The sequence below is a fragment of the Gopherus flavomarginatus genome, chromosome 6 (genome assembly GCF_025201925.1).
Source record: "Gopherus flavomarginatus isolate rGopFla2 chromosome 6, rGopFla2.mat.asm, whole genome shotgun sequence".
Lineage (NCBI taxonomy): Eukaryota > Metazoa > Chordata > Testudines > Testudinidae > Gopherus > Gopherus flavomarginatus.
The window spans coordinates 106519607-106534654 of NC_066622.1; the positions used below are offsets into that span (position 1 = coordinate 106519607).

Genomic DNA, 15048 nt, shown 5'->3' on the forward strand with positions numbered 1-15048 from the left:
GGTGTGAAAACCAAGGGAGGAGAAACTGGTTTTGTAGTTGGCAAGCCATTCACATTTGAACTAACCTCATTATCTCTAGCTTGCTTGCATATATATACCTGCCCCTGGAAATTTCCACTACATGCATCCGACGAAGTGTGTATTCACCCACGAAAGCTCATGCTCCAAAACGTCTGTTAGTCTATAAGGTGCCACAGGACTCTTTGCTGCTTTTACAGATCCAGACTAACACGGCTACCCCTCTGATACATATCTCCTAATGACCATCAACGTCAGAACATTACAGGCTTTCATAAAAGACCTTACTTTGGCATATATTTATACACAACAACATTGTATACAACCAGTTGATTCATTAGCTTATTCTCTGGGGTTCAGACACACCCTGTTCACCCTGGAAGTGTCTGCACCCTGATTGTCACAGTTGTTACCTTCTTTTTCTTCTTAGGTATCTGTGGAAGCTTGCTTGTAGAGATCGACAGGATGAGTGGAGGTGTGCTTGAGCAGGGTAGCAGAGAGTGTGAATGAAGGGTGATCACTTAAGAGTTTTATACCTGTCTTTCTATTTTAATGAAATTATAGGAAAATACACCTCTTTCAGGCTTGTTTAGATTCAAGGTTGGCTGCAGTCATCCTTTCATGGGCTCCATGCCTGGTTTTGGTCACACTATCAGCTTCTGAGCAGGCAGTCTGCTTAATGAATTTGCTGCACACTTCTAATTGCTTTTGTTCTCTTATCCCCAGATAATCTTTTTACATTAGAGTTTTTTATCTCAATTTATTTATTTATTATTCAATCCATTTCCTGAGAGCAAATCTACACTTAAAATGCGACAATGCACAGCTGAACTACAGTAATGCTTTAAAAGCAGCAAAGAATCCTGTGGCACCTTATAGACTAACAGACGTTTTGGAGCATGAGCTTTCGTGGGTGAATACCCACTTCCTCAGATGCATGTAATGGAAATTTCCAGGGGCAGGTATATATATGTGTGCTAGCAAGCAAGCTAGAGATAACGAGGTCAGTTCAATCAGGGAGGATGAGGCCCTGTTCTAGCAGTTGAGGTGTGAAAACCAAGAGAGGAGAAACTGGTTCTGTAATTGGCAAGCCATTCACAGTCTTTGTTCAATCCTGAGCTGATGGTGTCAAATTTGCAGATGAACTGAAGCTCAGCAGTTTCTCTTTGAAGTCTGGTCCTGAAGTTTTTTTGCTGCAGGATGGCCACCTTAAGATCTGCTATAGTGTGGCCAGGGAGGTTGAAGTGCTCTCCTACAGGTTTTTGTATATTGCCATTCCTAATGTCTGATTTGTGTCCATTTATCCTTTTCCGTAGAGACTGTCCAGTTTGGCCGATGTACATAGCAGAGGGGCATTGCTGGCATATGATGGCGTATATTACATTGGTGGATGTGCAGGTGAATGAACCAGTGATGGTGTGGCTGATCTGGTTAGGTCCTGTGATGGTGTCGCTGGTGTAGATATGTGGGCAGAGTTGGCATCGAGGTTTGTTGCATGGATTGGTTCCTGAGCTAGAGTTATTATGGTGTGGTGTGCAGTTACTGGTGCTACAATACCCGCACGAGGAAATAAGGAAACAGATCAACAGAGCCAGACGTGTACCCAGAAGCCTCCTACTGCAAGACAAACCCAAGAGAGAAACCAACAGGACTCCACTGGCCATCACATACAGCCCCCAGCTAAAACCCCTCCAACGCATCATCAAGGATCTACAACCCATCCTGGACAATGATCCCACACTTTCACAGGCCTTGGGTGGCAGGCCAATCCTTGCCCACAGACAACCTGCCAACCTGAAACATATTCTCACCAGTAACTGCACACCACACCATAATAACTCTAGCTCAGGAACCTAACCAGATCAGCCACACCATCACTGGTTCATTCACCTGCACATCCACCAATATAATATACGCCATCATATGCCAGCAATGCCCCTCTGCTATGTACATCGGCCAAACTGGACAGTCTCTACGGAAAAGGATAAATGGACACAAATCAGACATTAGGAATGGCAATATACAAAAACCTGTAGGAGAGCACTTCAACCTCCCTGGCCACACTATAGCAGACCTTAAGGTGGCCATCCTGCAGCAAAAAAACTTCAGGACCAGACTTCAAAGAGAAACTGCTGAGCTTCAGTTCATCTGCAAATTTGACACCATCAGCTCAGGATTGAACAAAGACTGTGAATGGCTTGCCAATTACAGAACCAGTTTCTCCTCTCTTGGTTTTCACACCTCAACTGCTAGAACAGGGCCTCATCCTCCCTGATTGAACTGACCTCGTTATCTCTAGCTTGCTTGCTAGCACACATATATATACCTGCCCCTGGATATTTCCATTACATGCATCTGAGGAAGTGGGTATTCACCCACGAAAGCTCATGCTCCAAAACGTCTGTTAGTCTATAAGGTGCCACAGGATTCTTTGCTGCTTTTACAGATTCAGACTAACACGGCTACCCTCTGATACATAAGTAATGCTTTAGTGAAGACACTCCTATGCCTATGAGAGAGTTTCTCCCATTGGCGTAGTTAATCCACCTCTGCGAAAGGAAGTAGCTGTGTTGACGGGCGAACCTCTCTCACCGGCATAGCGCTTTCTATACCGAGGTTTAGGTCAGTATAACTACTGAACAATCCACACCCCTGAGTGATGTAGTTATATCAAACTAAGCCTGTAGTGTAGACCTGGCCTCAGAGATTTCTTCAGTTTCTTTAGGGTTCAGCAGGAAATGAAATTCTGTTTGTAAAAAGTCCAAACATTCTTTATATAAACATTTTTAGTTTTATAGTCTTTTTAAAAATTTAAATAACTTTTAAAGAGGGTCTCTTGCTTAAATAGTCATTACAGAATTTATTGATTCATCATCATTTTTGGAGAGATGATTCTTTTTGTCTTCCTGAGTTGGGGGAGGGAGTTGTTACATATTAAATATTTAATCTATCTCCCATCAATATAAATATTCCATACTTAAAAAGCTTCTTAGATTAGAAATCAGTTTAGCAAGGTTATTAAATTTCAGGTTGGTACATATAGCATTTTACCATAGCAATGATACTAGGAAACCATATTAAATGTTTTTCATTCACTTAGAATACTTGCAGATATGTCGTTTCAAAAGAAATAAGCAAACGTTTTCTATAAGGCATTTTTCCTAGAATTTCCAGAATGAAGATTTTAGAGTGATTGTGAAAGAAACCCATTTCATTAAGGATATTTCTAGCATTCTTTTGTTTGGATTTACTCAGGGTTTTTTTCTTGGAAAGAGGAGCTTGCAGATGCCCTCTATACTTCTGGGTTTTATGTCTTTGATAAGGATCTTCAGTGTTACTTCTTTTTGAAGTCCTTTGACCAAATTGTATTTAACAGTTGCAATTGTTACAATTAAAACTCCAGTTCAATATTCTATACAGAGTATCAATCACAACAACCAAGTTTACATCCATTTTCCAAAACATAGCATAAAAGGAATTGGCATAGAAAGTTAAAGCAAGATAAAATTAAAATGCAGCATTTCCAAGTTTTTGTAAACGCTCTTAGAAGTCATAAGTTATCTCCCTTGATACTTGGTGACTTGTCCCTGAGGTGACAAGAAGCAGAAGTTATTTTAACATAAATAACTAAAAACATGTTTGTCATGCTCACCAAGCACCCTGGCTATAATCTGCTTGTAACTATATGTTAAAACTCAGTAAAGGCACAAGCAAGTTTGTTATGACCTAATGTTTTAAGACTACGTTATAATAATTTTATTAATGTCAGTAGTGTGAGGTCTGTTCACCACAAGTCTCAAACTATCAAAATATGCGTCCATAGAGCCACAGATACAGGGTCTTTCCGTTGGTGCAAAGGTGACCTTGGGCTGAGGGAGTCTGGATCTGCAAGACACTTCTGAGTCCAGATAACAGGTTGGATAGACATGTTTACATAACAGAAGTATTTGGAATAAGTTATACACCCAGAAAGTGCTTAGAAATCTGCTCTGAAAAGAAATTAAGTATGGATTTCTTACTGAATAATTTCACTAGTGTTGCTTTGTGGTACCGGCAGCAACTTAATACTGTCACATGTGAAGGATTTTTCTGCCATGTGTGATTTGGTTCCTTTGAATTGAAGAAATGTCTTGGATACTGATTCAGTATTACAAGTCTAAAAAATATATATATTTTTTTCAATTGCATCAAGTCATGCTTTAATAGGTTGCTTGTACCAGATGCCTGGACAGTTGCATAGACAAGATCATAGTTGAAATAGCTGCAAGGATTTTTCTGGGAAATAGCATAGAGCTCTTAAGGTCTGGAGGGTGGGGGAGTTTGAATTCCTATCAGGGTGTTTTGAATTCCTATCAGGGTGTTCTGAAAGATATTTCTCTTGCACATGTTCCTGGATTGTTTATCTGATTGGAAGTTAGCTAATTCCCTAGTGTCTGGTATTGGAAAAGCCTTAACAGGAAACCCAGATCCCTTAATTGAAGCTTCCTCTATTATTCAGCATTAATAACTGCTAAAAATTAAAGTTATACAAGGTTTTGTATTTGCTGCAGAAGCCGTGAAGCACAGATAATTCTCCACAGACGACTGTTTATCATAGGTACTTTGCCTGTTTGAAGAAAGGGGTTTAATTCCTGGAATTTCACAGAACTTTCCTTGGTAGTTTGATACAGTATATCCTGTTGATAGATTGTAAAAAGCAGCTGCAGGGGCAAATAAAAATGTGGTTTGTTCAACTAGAAAACGTGCCAGTGATTTAGTGATGTCTTTCAGACATCGAGTGATCTTGTTTCTGGCTTGTCTAAGATACTTTTCTTTCCAAAAATTTGGAGTAACAAAAGTGGACAAGGTGAATAAGTTACTATGTCTGAAAATATGTGCATTTATTAATTAATTACTTTAGGCATGAGAGATTGCTTTCCGTACAATTTTGACACTGGTTTCACATTTTAACTGTTTTATTCACGTATGAGTAGTTTGAGGTGGAAACACAAAAACATAATATAACCTGATTTAACAGAGTATCAGAATAGGCAAAAAGCAATCCATTCAAGTCACTTGTTTCTCATAAGCCAGTTTTTGCATGCATGTGAATTGGAGTTGATAAATCAGATTATTTAAACTATTCTTTTGTCCTACTTTCATTCTTATTTCTCAATTTTTATCAGCTACTCATTTTTCTGTAACTCATGTCAGCACTTTATTAGTCTTGATAGCTTGAATTAGTGTTTTGTGCCTGCAGTGAACAACCTTTGCTAGTAACTTCCTAAATAAAATAGAGAGACTCCGAGAATGCCACTATTAGGTGTATATAATAGATGTGTTGTATGTTGTCTTCCAAACTGGTTAAAAGCTAAGTTAGTTAGAAACACACCATTTTAATTTGTTGTATGATTAGTGGTGTTTGTATTACAAAAACACTCAGAGGTCCCTGTTAGGATTGGGGCTCTAACGGGGGGAGGGTTAGGGGGCTGTGGCCCCTTCACTTTTAAAAGTGGGAGGGCTATGCGCTTTTTACCAGCCGTAAGTGCGAGTGAGGGGTGAGGAGGGGAGGGGGAGGGGGCAGCATGAGGGCAGGGGCCTAAGGAAAAGGGGCAGTGCCTCGAGGGCAGTGGCAGAGGAGGGCTCCAGTTAGCCCGTCTCTCTCTCTCACACACACACTCTTTTAGGACACTTCCGCTGATACTGGGCTCTATTGTGCTGGACACTGTAACGTACATGGTAGGAGACACGCCATGCCCTGAAAAGTTTACAGTGTAAATTAAGATGCAACAAGTGGGTGTAATAAATAAATGGAAGGAATGGGTGAAGGAAGATAAAAGGTAACAGTGATAAGAATACATAGTTACGGAGGCTATGTCTTCACTGCAAAAAAAAAAGTGTTTGTGTATGGGGCGGGGTGGTGTTTGCAGCAGGATATTTAACACATTAGCCATAAAATCCTAGTAGAGACAGAGCACCTGTAGATTTTACTGCAAAGTCAATACCGTACCTCCACCTGTGGTTGATCTTGTCTAGTATACTTCATGGTAAAAATATAGTGCTTTGTCGTCTCTAGGATTTTACTGCAGGATAGCTAATGCATGTTTTGCATAGTTAAATGTTAGTTTTTCATAGTTAAATGACTTATTCTGAGATGTGAGCTTTATTAATTACAGGAAGTACACACACAAAAATAACTACCATAATCATTACTGACCACCTGCCTAACCACTATCTGTAAAGAAGAAATCCTTTCTGTGCATGTAAAATTGTAATTTCAGTAGTAAACCTCAATTTTCAGGGATTGTAAATTGAGCAGATTTTAAAGAATCCATTGAATGAAATTCAGTCCAATAGCATATTTTTAAAGAACATATTTTGAAAACCATGCCAGATTTAAAATAATTGAACCAAAACATTTTAATGCATTTGGGAGAATTTAGCTTTAAGTATATCTTTGATTTCATATCTATATCTCTGTGTGTACGTTTGAGTGTACTCATTCATTCCCAGGCATTGCAAACTATTCCTTTTAATTGTATGGTACCTGAATAATCTGATCTTTATATTTTACAGATGAAAGTCCAAAAGCTGACAAGTCCAAAGTAGATGAAGAGGATGATGAAAATCAAGACGATAAAGATTATCATAGGAGTGACCCACAGATTGCTATTTGCCTTGATTGTTTACGGAACAATGGGCAGTCAGGGGATAACATAGTAAAAGTAAGTTGTTGGAAAGAATCTGTGCTTCTTATTATTTCCTGATAATTTGGATAAACTGCTGTTGGAGAGAGTTTTGCAGTGTTCATGACCTATAACCATTTCCATTGTCACCATAACAAAATCCACTCTTAGTTGGAGCATTAGAAAGAATCTTGCCATTTTCACAATTAGCTGCCTATAAAATTCCTCATTTGTGATTAACCTTTTCAATAATCTATAGGACTAGCACATGTCTTGGTAAAGCAGGATGAGAACTGGAATACCAAATAGAAATGTACACTATAGTATTACATTACATTACATCTGCTTCTGCTGTGGTTTGTCCACTTACAGGAACAGGCTGACATATCTTCCCATCACTTTCACAAAAAAGGTATTTAGTATTTTCAACCCAAGAATTGCTGAGTACTGAGGAACTGAGAGCCAAATCTCTTGAGCTATAAACTTGGTGTTGACACTAACTTGTTCTGTGATCTTGGGCTAGTCACTTTTCCTATTTGAAAAATTGAGATGATGAGGCTTGCTTACCAGTCTTCCAGCACTTAGGGTATTTTCTTACTCTCACTTCTGAGCCCTTCCTAAGGGGAGGAAGCTATTTAGGAACCCTTGCCAATTTTACTGTCAAATTGTCAAACTGCTGCACAGAGAAAATCATAAAAGGGTAGATACAAAGTACTCACCTAGTCAAGTACTATAGAATGTTTACTGAATAGGTGTGTATTTTAAACAAGCATGCTCAATATTTGAAACTCTTTACTCAATAGAAAAGTCTTTGTTCTGATCCAGGGTCAGCAGAACTGTGTGTATGTCTGTGTCCCTCCCTCAGCTCAGTATGTCGCATGTTGCAAGAAGTGTCTCTTTCTTTCAAGATAGGTCTCTGTGTTTTGCAGGTTGGATGAAAAGTGTTAACCACAGAGGAGCCAGGGTCTGCAGTAACAGATCAAATCGCAACATTGGGGCCTTAGAGAGTTTTCACTGGAGTATTTGAGAAGGGTTTTAGTCTTTTATGAGCCAAAGAGGTTTCAAGAAGTGTTCCATCTGTTCAGCTATCATGTGACTGTGTCCCTTTCCTGTTAGCCTATGTCCTTTTTGTATTTTCTTCATTTCTATATTTTTTAAAAAAAGTACAAAATACTGATACATTGGAAGAACTTGCTTTGTCAATGTTGTTGATTCCCATAAAAGAAAGTTAAAAGCAATGCAATAGAGGGAGGACCAGCAGAGGGCTAGACAAAATGGCTTCCCGAAGCCTGAGATGTAAGGGGTTAGCAAAGTAAACTGCCTCCATCAACTTCCTGAACCTACTAATTCCTCCCATAAAACAGAGCACAGGGTTTCAGAAAATGGAATCTCCAAGAAAAAAAATCAGAACACCTACTCCAGAGGTAGAAACCAAGGATAAAATCCTGGCAGACGGTGAAACCCAAGAAAAAGAGGCTAGGAAAAGAAAAGACAAATCCTCTCGATAATGTACTGTCAGTGGCAGAAGTGAACTTGAACAGGAGTACTCAGGTATCCAAGGAATCAGCTAAAGATTACACAGAAGGGACTTCCTGAAGTCATCAAGAATGAACAATTGTGAAGTAACTATGTTAATGTTAGAAGGGAAATAGTATGGTGTTTGCTTTAGAAAATAAAGGACTATAGGGAATGGGTAGGAGTATCCTAGGGATGGAGGAGATTGACAATAGAGAAGTAATGGGGAGGAGCCCTTAGGCTCACATGTAAATTAAGTGAGCAGATGATAATCCAGAGGTCGGCAACCTGTGGCACGCGTGCCAAACATGGCACGCGAGCCGATCTTGAGCGGCACGCAGCCGCCTGCCGCGGTTTCGGCCCCCAGCCCCACTCAGTGCCCCCACCCACCCTTCTCCCCTGCGGGGGCAGGAGGCAGAAGCCTGGTTCAGCTTCCCCCTCCCCTGCTTGTTCCTCCAATGTGGTGCTTTCTTGCCCCACCCCCTCTCCTGCACCAATCAGTTGATGGCCCTGGCAGGGGGGAGGGGGAAGAGCGGCAGCATGCAGGCAGCTCCGTAGAGGAGGCAGAGAGAGGTAGGGACGGAGCCTTGGGGAAGAGGGTGGAACAGGGCACATCCCTTTCAGCCTCCTGCCCTGAGCCACTCAGGGCAGGGGGCTGGGAGCATCCACATGAGCCGAGCATATCAGCCCTTTGCCCTGACCCCCCCACACACTCAGCCTTCTGCCCTGCATCCCCCCACACCTTCCAGCCCTCTGCCGTGACCCCCCCACACTCAGCCTTTTACCCTGCACACCCCCAGCCCTCTGCCCTGAACCCCCGCCGAACACACACCCAGCCTTCTGCCCTGCATCCCCCCCACACCCTCTGCCCTGACCCCCCACACACACTCAGCCCTCTATCCTACACCCCCCACACCCTCCAGCCCTCTGCCCTGACCTCCACCCACACTCAGCCCTCTGCCCTGACCCCCCACACACACTCAGCCCTCTATCCTACACCCCCACACCCTCCAGCCCTCTGCCCTGACCTCCACCCACACTCAGCCCTCTGCCCTGACCCCCACACACACACTCAGCCTTCTGTCCTACGCCCCCAGCCCTCTGCCCTGACCCCACACACACACTCAGCCTTCTGTCCTACGCCCCCAGCCCTCTGCCTTGACCCCACACACACACTCAGCCTTCTGTCCTACGCCCCCAGCCCTCTGCCCTGACCCCACACACACACTCAGCCTTCTGTCCTACGCCCCCAGCCCTCTGCCCTGACCCCACACACACACTCAGCCTTCTGTCCTACGCCCCCAGCCCTCTGCCTTGACCCCACACACACACTCAGCCTTCTGTCCTACACCCCCCACGCCCCCAGCCCTCTGCCCTGACCCCCCACACACACTCAGCATTCTGCCCTGCAGGTCCCATACCCCCCAGCCCTCTGCCCTGACCTTTGAACCCCCCTCCACACTCAGCCTTCTGCCCTGCACTCCCCACCGCCCCACGCACTCAGCTTTATGCCCTGAAGCCCCCATGCCCCCCAGTCCTCTGCCCTGACCCTTGAACCCCCTCACACACTCAGCCTTCTGCCCTGCACCCCCTAGCCCTCTGCCCTGAACTCCCCTCCCACCCCAACACACAGCCAGCCTTCTGCCCAGCACCCCCACAGCCCCATCTCTCTGCCCTGCACCCCCCCCACACACATTCAGCCTTTGCCCTGACCCTGAACCCCCCCACATACCCAGCCTTCTGCCCTACTCCCCCCACACACCCAGCCCTCTACCCTGACCCTTGACCCCCACACACACACACCCAGCCTTCTGCCCTACACACCCCAGCCCTCTGCCCTGACCCCTGAACCTCCCCCACCCAGGTCTGGGGTCCCAACCACAGGCTCTGCTCAGCCTGCTGCCGGCCTCGGTGAACAGAACCCCAGGCTGGCAGCGAGCTGAGCAGGCTGGCGGTGTAAGATCAGCACTTTAATTTAATTTTAAATGATGTTTCTTAAACATTTTGAAAACCTTGTTTACTTTACATACAGTAGTTTAGTTGTATAATATATAGACTTCTAGAAAGAGACCTTCTAAAAAAGTTAAAATGTATTATCACCACGTGAAACCTTAAATTAGAGTGAATAAATGAAGATTCGGCACAGCACTTCTGAAAGGTTGCCGACCCCTGTGATAATCAATCCCTGAGGATGAGGGTCAAGGTCCCATAGGTGGAGAATGTACCATCTTTGAATTACAAGAGAAGCAGCCCAAGTATTCATGGGGAGAGTACCGAGGTTTAGAGTTAAGCAAAACACTTGTTTGGAGAGTGATTTATATGCTATGGTGGTATTTTGGTTTTGGATTTAAGCTGGGGGAAAGCCAGGAGTGGGAAGGCAAAGGGGAAGTGTTATAGGAAATAGCTAGGGAAGTTTACAAACAGAAATCAAGCCATATTCAGGCAAACTATTGTGACTGCAACACAATTAGAAACCAGAGGCATGCCATCAAACAGCTAAAAAAAATCACAATCATTTCAAGTTTTTCAGTAAGCTAAATAATTATTTTCATTGGCTCTTCCTTTTAAATAACATCTTTGAATGTCAAAGGGCTAAATAATGTCATTAAAAGGGGAAAAGTTCTGGATGAATTTAAAAAACACGCTCTTAGATTATTCTACTTCAAGAAACATTCTCAGGAAGGGTAAATTATGGGCATGAAAGGTAATTGGTTTAGGCAGATATTTTTTGCTTCAGCCAAAGAAAAGAAAAGAGATGTGCATGTATTTGCTGAACATGTATGTTTCCACATTAAACACCAGTTTAGCTTGTTGAAGGGCACCATTGCTGGGTTATTAATAAGAGTTGGCTCAGTGCCTCCCAGTTAAAAGCAATTTTTTAAAAAGATTTTTATTATTCTGCAGCACTTTAGGATGAGAAAATTATACCTGGAGGAGACTTCTGTTCCACACTGATTCTTTAGGGGGATAGACCTGACAAAATAGTCAAGAGGGATAGGAAAACAGGTGTAGCATTGACTTCTCTGTGCTAATAACTCAATCTTGGTTTGTAGGACAGAACTGCACCAGTGGGAAAAAGACTATACATTTTATTCACACCTACACTAGGCTAGATTTATTGTTTCTGTCTAAATCCTTAATGAAGCAGATAGGACCTGCACAAATTGGCACCATTACAGGGTCAGATCGTGCACCACTGAAAGTAGTATTTGATAGGTGGAATAGGTCCTAAAGATCACTTTTGGGGGGAAAATGAACTGCTTGTTTCTCCAAGACAAAGATCGGGTTGCAGCAGTTAAAGAGGATATTGTTCATTACTTTCAGATTAATGGGAGATAGGTAAAGCTGTACTTAGGGGCCATTTGGATAAGCAGAACTCTCAGCTGAAGAAAGAAAGAGCTTAAGAATAAAATAGAACTAGAATAGGAGATAAAAAGATTACAAGACCGTCATAAACATAGGTTCAGAAGAAGAATTTCAACAATTAACTAATATAAAGGTAAATTGAATATGTTGATGACAGATGCCACTGAAAAAGCCTGTAGGTATCCAAAGAAGATGTTTTATGAAAAGGGAAATAAAAATTATAATCTTTTGGCTCAAAAGCTTAAAGGGATTCAACAGCAATATGTTATTCCAGTAAGTAAAAAAAAATCAGCAAAAGATAATTACACACTCTAATGAAATATGTGCTACTTCTGCTACTTATTATAAAAACCTCAGTATGTCAGATTCATAGATTCTAGGACTGGAAGGGACCTCAGGAGGTCATAGAGTCCAGTCCCCTGCCCTCATGGCAGGACCACATACTGTCTAGACCATCCCTGATAGACATTTATCTAACCTACTGTTAAATATGCTTTCATGCCACAATTCAAAGAGTGGTGGGATGGACCCATATTTTTTTTTCTCTGGCTCATGACTGTAGAGAGGGTAAACTCTTAAAAGCAGTGATTGTCATAATATGCTTGTACAGTTCTTAACACAATAGGGCCCCAATTCTAATTAGGCTTCTGGGCGTTACTGTGTAACAAATAAATTAGTAGTAGTAGTAACTGAAGATGGGCTCAGTCCTTTCACAGTATTTTCTGCAGCCTATTTCCCTGAACATGTACAAATCTAATCATTCAGGAAGGACACCTACACTACATCTAATACAGGGGTTCTCAAATTGGGGCTTGGGACCCCTCAAGAGATCACGAGGTTATTACATGGGGGGTTGCAAGCAGTCAGCCTCCATCCCAAACCCCGCTTTGTCTCCAGTATTTATAATAGTGTAAAATTATATAAAAATTTATTGGAGGGGTCACACTCAAGAGGCTTGCTACATGAAAGAGGTCTCCAGTACAAAAGCTTGAGAACCACTGATCTAATACTTTAAATAAATAACATAATACAATATCAATAAATGTTAATAAAAAGCCCAGTTACTTTGTCTTATTACCTATCTCTCCCCCTCCTTTTTTTTTTTTTTTTTTTTTTTTTTTAAAGTAAGGGTTAACAAAAATTCAGAATTGTGTTTTCTTTAAAGGGGAGGTCTCAATCATTCCTCCTTTCATTTCCCCAATCATTAAACAAAAATGTTTTTAATCCTTTGGTTCCACTCATAATACAATACATGTGTTTACAGAAGGCTACCTTTGTAAGGCAGGCCAGAGTTGGGGAAAACTGCAACCTCATCAAATATCCAATATCATTTTGGACTTCCTCTAGGTAGGGAATCCTAGCAGTTGCTTTTTGTATTTTAAAAGCTCTCTTTTTTTTACTTTTGTGTCTGCAACACTTAGTGGTGGACCATGCAGTATACATCCAAGCTCTGAAGCTATTCAGAAATACCTGTAAATAGCAGACTTGCCAAAGATAAAATTGATTAAGCAACTTTAGTTAAAGAAATAACAGAGGAAGAAATCTTAGAGGCAATAGCAGGCATGAACTATGATAAAACTCCAGGACCTGATGGTGTTCCAGCTGACTTTTACAAGGTATTTAGGAGGTATTAGTGGGTCCCTTGAGGGGTACCTTTTGCCCTTTTCTGTTAAAGGAGGAACTTCCACAACCTATGAAAGAAGCTACTGTTGTTCTCCCTAAAGTTGGAAAAGATCTTACTTTATACACTGTTGAATCACAACATATTTTAGCAAAAATATTAGCTAGCCGATTGCAAAACTCCATGCTCTCAGCTTATATAAATCCAGATCAAACAGATTAATTAAGGAAAGACAAATGTCAGACAATATTCAGAGGGTACTTGGAATTATCCATAATGCTGAATCAAGTAAATATCTGTTTCTTGTATTATCACTTCTTATAGAGAAAGCCTTTGATAGAATAGAGTGGAACTTTCTATTTCAAATCCTGCCCCTTATGGACACTGAGTCCCAGTTCCTTAAATGGATAATTGCTTTTTACACCAGTCCAGAAACAGCTGTGCAAGTTACTGGGGTTAAATCACCACTGTTTGAATTACACAGAGGGACTAGGCTAGGATGTCCATTGTCTCCTTTACTTTTTCACTGACATGGGGCCTTTTGCACAAAGGAACAATAACTCTTATCACAGGAATTTTTAATAATTGGAGATATACCAATCTCCTAGAACTGGAAGGGACCTTGAAAGGTCATTGAGTCCAGCCCCCCTGCCTTCACTAGCAGGACCAAGTACTGATTTATGCCCCAGAGCCCTAAGTGGCCCCCTCACGTATTGAACTCACAACCCTGGGTTTAGCAGGCTGATGCTCAAACCACTGAGCTATCCCTCACCCCAAAAACTTGCAGGAACTTATCAGAAAGAATCTTTAAATACGAGTAATGTCATATTATTTTTAATTAAGCCAAATATTTCCTTAAAATTAGTTTCTAAAGAAATCCATGACTTTGGGAAAGTGTCTGGATTTCAAGTAAATTATGTCAAATCTGAAATGCTAGCTGTAAATTTGCCAGATTCTGAAAAGTCATTGCTCCAGAAAACATTAAGGTACAAATGGGCAACAAATTCTATAAGATACCTGGGAATTTAAATTTCAAACAACCTAGAAGAGCTCTATGATTTAAATGTCAGACTATTTCAGCAAATAAAAAAAGATGTGGAGTACTGGAGGAAGTATGCAAGTTGGTTAGGAAGAACAGTCACAGTCAAAATAACCGTTTTGCCAAGAATATCTTTCTTGTTTCAGAAACAGCGAGGAGTCCGGTGGCATCTTAAAGACTAACAGATTTGTTTGGGCATAAGCTTTCACGGGTAAAAAAACCCACTTCTTCAGATACATCTGGTTGCATCTGAAGAAGTGGGTATTTTACCCATGAAAGCTTATGCCCAAGAAAATGTGTTAGTCTTTAAGGTGCCACCAGACTCCTTGTTGTTTTTGTGGATACAGACTAACACGGCTACCCCCTGATACTTTCTTGTTTCAAAATCTTTCCGTGATTATCTCAGATAAAACCCTTGCAGGAATACAAAGGATGTTGTTAAAATTTATGTGGAACAAGAAGAGACCTAAAGTGAGAGTAGATTCTTTATACAGACCCATTGAACAGGGTCGGTTAGCTGTTCCAAATATCTATGGTACGTACTATCAAACTAGCCAGTGCAAAGCAGTAGCAGATTGGGGGTGCTCTAACCCAGCCAAACACCGGGCTATACTGAACAAGGAAATTGTGGCAGTGTAAATTTCACCAGCCTACCTTGGCTTAGTAAAAAATCATGCCTTCCAGAAATTTATATACATCCTTCATAAATTAATAATAAAACTAAATAAATACAGGCAGTACAGTAAAATTAGTTAACAGTAAACATGCCTACTCTAATAAACATTATTGTACCAAAAGTTGCATACATGCTGTTTATGTGAGGG

The 15048-nt window shown here is 41.5% G+C and overlaps 1 protein-coding gene across 5 annotated transcripts in view; it reads left to right on the forward strand.

The window, feature by feature from the left end:
• PCGF5 (polycomb group ring finger 5) overlaps positions 1-15048 on the forward strand; it is a 103004-nt gene that overhangs the window by 68797 nt on the left and 19159 nt on the right. For all 5 annotated transcript variants that reach the window (XM_050959714.1, XM_050959713.1, XM_050959715.1 and 2 more), the window contains one exon: positions 6574-6722. In XM_050959714.1, coding sequence (XP_050815671.1) covers positions 6574-6722 — 149 coding nt within the window. The remainder of the gene's footprint in view (positions 1-6573; positions 6723-15048) is intronic.